Genomic DNA, 8,903 nt, shown 5'->3' with positions numbered 1-8,903 from the left:
CTAGATAGTGAGAAATGAGGTGAGGAGAACAGGGGTTGAAAGGGAACTGGGGGATAGGGTGGATGAAAGAGCATTAGGATGGTTTGGACACCTGGAAAGAATGAGTGAAGAAAGATTAGTAAAAGAAGTGTGGAAGGCAGAGGTGGAAGGAGTGAATATGAGGGGGCATCCAAGGATGAGATGGATGGATGGGTTGAAAGGGGCTTTACAAAAGAGAGGAATGTCTATAGAGGAAAGACGGGAGAGGACAGAAGATAGTGGTGAATGGAGAAAGGTGTATAGATGAGGCTGTGATGGATGGGGGGGGTGAGGAAGTATGCATGAGAAAAAAATTGATGCAGCCCGAAGGGATTTCTCCCCGTCTTCTCCTTTTCTGTATAAGGGGACGGAGAGGGGGTGGGGTTGCCGAATTTATGAAGTGGAGGGGAGTGGAATATATGGGAAATGAAATGGGTGGGAGTGGTTTCTATGCCTTTTTCTTTTTGGCTACCCCCGTGTAAGGGGAAAAAGCCTTTGGTATATGTATGTACCAATATGGAACTAATGATGTGATTGGTTGAAATTTACTTGAAAGTAATAAAATACACTAGCGACATTTTTATGAATTAACTTTCCCATGATATGTAAATTTGGCTGTTTGAATGGCGTGTGCATAAAATGACGCGCTATTGGTGGATGTCATGGATGGTGGCGCCTCTGGCGGTGTTTGACCTAGCTAGTATAGCAACATCTGATGTAGAATATTACTTGATGTCTTGAGGTCCTTCCTCAGTTGTGGTCCACCACTGCTGGAAAATTTTGCTGTGTCTTTTCCCAACCTATCTGTAATTTCGTAGCCTAGGCTGGCATTCACAAAGCCCTGTGTCAAGTGTGCCATCACCATAGCTCCAAATGGATCAATAATTGTGTTTTTGGTAGTAGCAAAAGTAACAAGTAGAAATCCTTGTGTATATTTAGTAGTACTCATCATATTCTGGCCATATATTGAAATCCGGTGGGTTCTGTCATGTGGTGGAAAGTAGTTTCTGTCCTAATTATGATTTGCTTTGCAGATGCAGATCTTCGTCAAAACCTTGACGGGTAAGACCATCACCCTTGAGGTCGAACCTGCTGACACTATTGAAAATGTGAAAGCCAAGATTCAGGATAAAGAGGGTAAGTGAATCAAATGACATTTTGGTAAACATGGCCAAGTGTGCCAAGGTATCAGAATTGGGAAATGGGTAAATGTTCAGTTGTGTACATGGATGCGATATAGGGTTAGGAAATTAAATATTAATTATGTAAATTATAATGTATCAATGCAATATGCAGTTTTCTTGGCGAAAAAAAAACAAACAAAAAAGTTGCTAAAACAGATTTCGTAAGTCACGCTGCAGTATGGTACGCATGTTTGTTACGATAGATGCCAACGTCGAAGAAATGAAAGGATAAATTTGTCTAACCTAACCTAACGTGTATTTAGTAAATTGGTACCTGTAATTTAAGGTCATCTGGATCATCTTCATTGTCTGTTCAATCACTTTCTGATTGCGGGGTATATAGGTTTTTCATAGCTTGAAGGAATGCATAGATTTCAGCTCCATAGCATTCCTTCAAGAATATATACAGGTAAACGTCGACTTACGATGGCATTAGGTTTCGATAGAGCCATCGTAAGACGATTTCATCGTAAGTCGATCCCCAATTTGTGTATCACTGTTCCGTGGTCACTGTACCTAGCCTACCTGTATATTAACCACTAGAGATACTGAATATAGCCTATTAAACATGTACAGTAGTTTATTTAAATATTTTTATCCTTTTTACCATATTCAAACACTATAATATGTATTTTCAGTACGGAACTTAAATCTCGCGGGCAGCAGCCAATGCCAGCCATACGACGTGACGTAATAATACTCGCATCATAAAATATAGTCACCGCTTATACAGAGAATGGGATTCAAGGCACATTTGAGAGAATGTAAAAACACAGGGGCGACTACAATAAATATAATCAAGACGCCGATATGGCAGCGTCGCGAATCCACTTGCTCCTCATGACGCCTACGTGTGCGGCACCGTATGGAAGGGGTTAAATTATCATATCGTCGTCGTCGTCATCGTAAAGTCGAACAATCGTAAGTCGCGGCCATCGTAAGTCGACGTTTACCTGTACCTCATAAGGTACTGGTGGAAGTACCGAGGGCGTACACCAGGCCTCAACTGGACTGGGCAGACAACTGTTGACAAATGACAAGATGCGTCCCGATCCTATGCTAGCGACTTTGTTCGATAGTGTATTTGCTTGTAGCAAGGTATTTTTTATTTTTATTTCTGCTAATTAAATCGCATATTATGTTCATGTATTATAGTTTACAAAATTAATATTTAATTTTCTAACACTAAATCGCATCCATGTACATAACAGAACAAATACTGGGAAATGTAGGCTGGAGGGTGAAAATTTGGTGCTAATGTAGGTTGTGGTTGACCAAGAATACTTATATTTCAAATGTGGCTCACAAGAACCATCCTTGACAATCTTCTTTGAATAAAGCATAGATACTTAACAGACCACACAAATATAAGGGTATTATTTTAGTTGTGCATATGTATGCGACTTAGCATTAAAAAATTAAATATTGTAAATTATTAATACATGAACGTAATATGCAATTTTCTTGGAGGAAATAACTAAAAAAGACCTTGCTACTAGCAAATCAACTAATGAATGAAGCTGCTAGGATACTGTCCAGATGCCTTGTTTTCTGTCCAGTCCAGTCACTATCAGACGATGGCTTTCACATTGTGGATTGGGTGTTCTCTAACTCTAGGTGACATTAATAAGCACTGTTACAAAAGCAATAGTTCCTTGGACTTTTTGAGAGAATACGGGGTTCTGCCGTTGTCTATTAATTGCTCGAGGTACAATAATAATTAGGCTGTCAGCATCCATAATGATGACCTGGATGATCTGTAGAATTTTAGGTACTGAACTATGAAATGTAAGTTAGGTTTTGTAGGTAATAGACTAATTTATCCTTTAATTTCTTTGACCTTGACATCTATTGAAACAAACATGGCACATCATTTAACTGCCGCAGCTTCAGTTGTTATTAAATTGGTTTCAGCAACTTCTTTGTAATTTATTTCCACCAAGAAAATCTCATTACTATATACTATAATTTACAAAATTTGCTATTGCTATATTGCGTAGATGTTCACTTTTAACCTCTTCACTCTGGGCCAAAATCTCGCGGGCAGCATTAGCTGCCAGACGTGCGATGTCGCGTTATAATACTCGCATTTCAAAAAATAAAGTAACCCCTGTAATGCTCGTCCTCTTTCACCTGTGAATTTTGATAACCATAGAAAATATGATGAAGCCAGTTTACAGAGTATGGGGGTCACGCAGGTACAACTACAATAAATATAATCAAGACACCGATATGGCAGCCTCACATACCCACTTGCTCCTCATGACTCCTACGTAGGCATCACCATATGGGAGGGGTTTAAAGTTTACCAAGTTTAGTAACGATAATGCATTACAATAAAACCTATGACCCTTTGTTCATAAGATCAGAAGGACGACAGATGGATATTAGATGGCTGTACTGAATGGTATGCCTTGACTAGGTCTCTCAGTTTTAAAGGTTATGGGGTCTTGTGGAGGTAGCCAAGTCTAAGGCACACCCATTCCACCGTTCGTAGGGTGTGCTTATGTGTGTGATAGTTTAACACAGCCTGAAGGGATGTGTATACAATATGTAATAAATTGAGTGGATCATGAAATGTATACCTGATGGGTTGCAGCTCTAACCATTAATTTGTTTTTGGTTTTAGGTATCCCTCCTGATCAACAGCGTCTCATCTTTGCTGGCAAGCAATTGGAGGATGGCAGAACACTGTCTGACTACAACATCCAGAAGGGTAAGTGTATTAAAAATCTTAATTAAACTTGTGTGTGATATTCTTGAGTATAGTATTCTTGAAACTGGGTTGACATTGGGTGGTTGACATATTGGCTATGTATGACTAGACATGTATCCTAGGTTTAATAAGAAATAAAAGGATGGTGGAGATATTGCTGTGACAGCAAATAAATAGTTAATCTTAGTGTCAATGAATAATTCCAGTGCTGTGGAGGGGTTGGTCTGTTGGCTGACTTTTACACACTTTATCTGATGAAAATATTCTTGGAATGTTCTTTTACAAACCTGAAAGGTTTCTTTAGCTTAGTTTTTGTATGAAAATTAAAATAGCCAGTGTACCCTATCTTGGAGCTATAATGGTACACATCAATGGTAAATTATTTTCCTGGCTTACATTCAGCCTAAATGAAAATCAGAATAGTTTTGTATGTGTAAAATTGAAGTTTCCATTTAAATGCCTCCAAAATTAATCCAAAAGGTTTGGCTTTCACTGGACCTATGGAAATATGGCCTGTGCTTCTGGGAAGAAATCACTCATTACAACCTTCCTCCATTTTATTGTGTGAATTCTGTACTTGGGATTTTATCAGGATAGGTTAGGGGACATGTTCTTGCATATCAATAAGTGTTGGAGGGTAAGAAGGTTGCTTGAATATGGATAATCTGCATCTTCCATAGTGGCTGAACATGGCATGTCATTTACATTGTATTAGCAATAATCTTATCAAGTACCTTTTTGTGAAGGCAGTGGCAGTTTTACGACGAGTCATAAGAATAGTCCTCAGGTTATTCTTATGACAAGGTTGATAGTGCTCTCTGTTGTGAACTTTGAACTAAATTTTTATGACAAAAACCTAACCTAACAATCCTCCCAGGAATGTTGTTTCAAAATTTTTAAAATTTTCAAATTTATCTTAAGTTGTTAAAGATTTACATTATTAGACTTTTCCCAGCTGGAAATAGATTCTTTTAGAGCTGCAAATGAATCAAATTCTGCACCTGCTGCAAGTAATTTGAAATTGGTGGCAGCCGTTTTCAATTTAGTTAAAAAGTTCACGATAGAGGGTGCTATCAACCATGTAAGAATTGCCTGAGGACTATTCTTATGACTCTTAAAAATTGCCACTGCATTTTGTGAATGATCCTCTCCTCTGTAGAGTAGTTCTCTTGTGGCTTACTTTGACTCTTGTATATATGTCATGTGACAGTTTATTATGCCTACCAGGAGAGGGTAAAGGTAAAGTGAATGGCTGGCCTGGTTAGTATGGGTCCTTAGTTGAACAGTCCAGTGAATCCATTGCCCCATGTCACTTGTGTAGAAGATCTATGGAGCCTTAGGTAACCAGCAACAGCCACTAGGTCGGGCCATAAGTCACTCGTGAGAGAAAATAGTTTTATTGTCTGGGTATAGCTAGGGTAGGGCATTGCAATGTGAAGTGTTCAGTTTTCTTTATGATGGTTGCATTGGGGCCTATTTTATATTGGTATTGTCTTGGTGGCAGGATGTGGCTTGGTGCAGTCATACAAGTGTTGAACTCTTGTGAGGGATTTTGCTGTTAACCTCTTAACCACTTCAGTACGGGACTCAAATCTCGCGGGCAGCAGCCAATGCCAGCCGTATGACGTGTCGTATTAATACTCGCATCATAAAATATAGTCACCGCTTATATCGCTCATTCTCTCTTTCACCCGCGAATTTTGAAAACCACAGAGAATGGGATTCAGGGTGCATTTGGGAGAATGTAAAAACACGGGCGACTACAATAAATATAATCAAGACGCCGATATGGCAGCGTCGCGAATCCACTTGCTCCTCATGACGCCTACGTGTGCGGCACCGTATGGAAGGGGTTAACTCCGGGGCACATCGCATGTCTGGCAGCATTAGCTGCCCGACGTGCGATGTTGCGTCATAATAATCGCATTATTAAAGATAAAGTCTGTGCTCAATCGTTCGTTCTTTTTCACCCGTGTATTTTGATAACCATAGAAAATTGATGAAGCCAGTTTAGAGAGAATGGAAATTACGTAGGCATGACTACAATAAATATAATCAAGATGGTGACGTCGGCATCATCGAGTACCCACTTGCTCCTCATGCCGCCTACGTAGGCGTCACCGTATAGAAGTGGTTAAGACAATGTCTAGGTGGTTTGATGGACGAGGGCATGAATGGGGTCCTGGAGTGCTTGTGTTGTGAGTAGTGTAAATGATCTTTTGTTGGTGGAAAGTTGTAATGTGTTGCTGGTGTAGGTTTTCTATCAACTAGATGTGCTTGTGTGATATAATGAGATGGGTGAGATATATAAAGATTAATTTTGGGCTGATGAATGAGGAAAATTGAGAAATAATGAAAGGTGGAGTGAAATCAGTTATTAAAATGATGAGAGCAGGGGCACCTTGGTTAGGTGTGTTTCATGTGGAGTGTCTATAAAAGGGAGGAACAGTGATGGTGGACTGGTGAGGTTGTTTAATGTTTGTCTAAAATAGGGTAGAGTACTGGTGGAATACCTGTATAATACAGTTCCATTGTACAAGGAAAAAGGTGACAAGCATGTGTTGTGAAGGCATATGGGAAGGTTTTGGTTGAGAGGATTAGGTGAGGAACAGTGGGTTTAGGACAGGTAGTGGTTGCATGGATCACATGAGAAGAACGAGTGAAGCAAGATTAGTAAAAGAGGTGTGGAAGGCAAAGGTAGAGGGAGTGAACATGAGGGGGCAACCAAGGATGAGATTGATGGATGGGGTAAAAGGGGCATTGGGAAAGGGGAATGTCTGTTGAGGAAGGACAGGAGAAGACAAAAGATAGGGGTGAGTGGAGAAGGGTTGGGTATGGGTGAAGCTTTGATACATAGAAGGGAGTGGGAGGGAGTATGTGTGAATGATGTTTTGATAGAGCTCAAAGGGATTTCTCTCCATCTTTTCTTTTTATGCTTGAGAGGATGGAAAGGTGAGGTCACCGATTAAATTAAGCACCCTTGCTGTGTCTTGTTATATTGTTTCTGACCCAGGGCAGTGGCTGAGATACAGAGATGACCCATCATCCAGGAGGAGATTAGAAAAGAGGGAGGGAGAGGTGGTAAATGGAAGTTGAATATGTGGGGATGAAATAGTGGGAGTGGATTGCCATTGATTACCTCTCTTTTAAGAGGGGGGGGAAAAAGCTGTTAATATGTGTGTGTATACATTATAGCAAACAATTGTTAATATTTCAGAATCAACCCTTCACTTAGTATTGCGTCTGAGAGGTGGTGTTATTGAGCCTTCTCTGAAGTTGCTTGCAGAAAAGTACAACTGCAACAAAATGATTTGTCGCAAGTGCTACGCCCGCCTTCACCCCAGGTAAACCAAATTTATTGCATTTTTCACATTCTGTACTTTGTACACGATACTGAAGATTTGGACTTTCAAGTTGTATTGCCATATATGGTTATAAATTTGACATGGAACAGTTTGGAACAGAACTGAAATGTATTGGGATTATTTTCAGGGCCACTAATTGTCGTAAGAAGAAGTGCGGACACACCTCAAACATCCGCCCCAAGAAGAAGATCAAGGGTTAAGTCCTTGTTCACTTGTTTCTGGTTTTTATGTAATTCCAGACAAAGAAATTAAAATTAAGATCATTTGCATGTGTTTCTTTTCATCTCGCTCCTTTTATATGCTGTTAAGTATGGTCACTAGTTTCACTCGTCATTTCTTAGAAGGGAGTAATTACCAAGTGGAACCAAAATTGTGTGGTAAAGTGACAAGAATTAAGTGCATTAGTACCCTCACTTTTTAGAAAGGAAATTAATAAACGCATACAGTTAACCTTTATACACCAAGGGCTTTTCCCCCTTAGCAGGGAAGTAGACAAATCAAGAGGCATATACTCATTTTACTTGCATCCACCACCCTGTAATCATAGTTCCTCATGGATGATAGGTCATCTCTGTATCCTGCCCACTGCCCTGGTTCAGAAGTGGTGCAGCAAGACGAAGCAAGGCAGCTTCATTTATTTGGCAACCCTCCATTACCTCATAAACAGTACAAGGATCAATACCCCCAATAAAGTGGTTTTGCTAATAAGGGGGGAGAGTGGCAGCAGACAAAGTGAGTAATAAGGGAGACTGGAAGAAGTGGCTAGTTCTAGATACTTATGTGCGAATGTGGGAGGAGTGGGGGTGGAGGTAGAAGATTGAGAGAAGCGAGTAAATGCTTTGAGAGATTAAAAAGTGTTAAGAGACATTTGGGAATGCTGAAGGAGTAATTGTGTCAACAGCACTATACGGGGCAGAAACATGGAACATATGGGAGGAGTTTGAGATGAGGTTCCTGAGAAGTATAGGGGTCACTAGGCTAGATAGAAAAGAGGTGAGGAGAAGGGTGGAAAGGGAGTTGGGAGATGGGGTTGATGGAATATCGAGATTGTTTGGACACGTGGAAATAATGAGTGAACATGAGGGGTTGACCGAGGTCGAGATGGGGGAAATGGGAAATGTGTTGAGGAAGGACAATATAGGGGTGAATGGAGAATGGTGTGGATGATGCTGTGATGCATGAGGGGCGAGGGAGTATGTATGAGAAATAAAATGCAGCCTGTCAACTTTTCTGCATGAGGCGGGGTTGCCCATTTAGAACATGAGAATAAAGGAGACAGCAAGAGACCATAAGCTCTATACTAGGCAGCTCTGTATCCATCACCACCTGTCATCCCCATCCATAAAGTTGTCTAATCGTTTTTTAAAATGACACAATTTCAGCGCTTACTACATGGTTACTAAGTTTATTCCATTCATCGATCACCCTATTAGTAAACCAATTCTTGCCTATTTCCTTCTTAAATCTAAATTTGTCCAGTTTACACCCATTACTGCGAGTCCTGCCCTGTTTTATTGTGATGACCTTGTTTGCATCACCCTTGTTATAACCTTTGATCCACTTGAACACTTCTATTAGATCACCCAGCACTGCGTCTTTCCAGAGTGTAAGTTAAGGTGC

General features: G+C 40.2%; 1 protein-coding gene across 1 annotated transcript; it reads left to right on the top strand.

The window, feature by feature from the left end:
• Positions 1-1,000: 1,000 nt before the first annotated feature.
• Positions 1,001-7,548, top strand: RpL40 (ribosomal protein L40). The gene is made up of 4 exons (XM_076208013.1): positions 1,001-1,155; positions 3,832-3,918; positions 7,136-7,262; positions 7,411-7,548. The coding sequence occupies exons 1-4, from the start codon at positions 1,053-1,055 to the stop codon at positions 7,481-7,483; spliced, it is 390 nt and encodes a 129-aa protein (XP_076064128.1). The 5' UTR covers positions 1,001-1,052; the 3' UTR covers positions 7,484-7,548.
• Positions 7,549-8,903: the final 1,355 nt, after the last annotated feature.

This window comes from Oratosquilla oratoria, chromosome 24 (assembly GCF_046742065.1).
Source record: "Oratosquilla oratoria isolate Oo_2021 chromosome 24, ASM4674206v1, whole genome shotgun sequence".
Lineage (NCBI taxonomy): Eukaryota > Metazoa > Arthropoda > Malacostraca > Stomatopoda > Squillidae > Oratosquilla > Oratosquilla oratoria.
The sequence above is the reverse complement of the archived record's forward strand: the minus strand, read 5'-3'. Positions and strand labels throughout refer to the sequence as shown.

Excerpts from the sequence above, each read along its gene's own strand:
- RpL40 (XM_076208013.1), top strand. The coding sequence starts at position 1,053 with ATGCAGATCTTCGTCAAAACCTTGACGGGTAAGACCATCACCCTTGAG. Across the intron at positions 3,919-7,135 it reads TGACTACAACATCCAGAAGG|AATCAACCCTTCACTTAGTA; the intron begins GTAAGTGTATTA and ends TTAATATTTCAG. Across the intron at positions 7,263-7,410 it reads TACGCCCGCCTTCACCCCAG|GGCCACTAATTGTCGTAAGA; the intron begins GTAAACCAAATT and ends GATTATTTTCAG.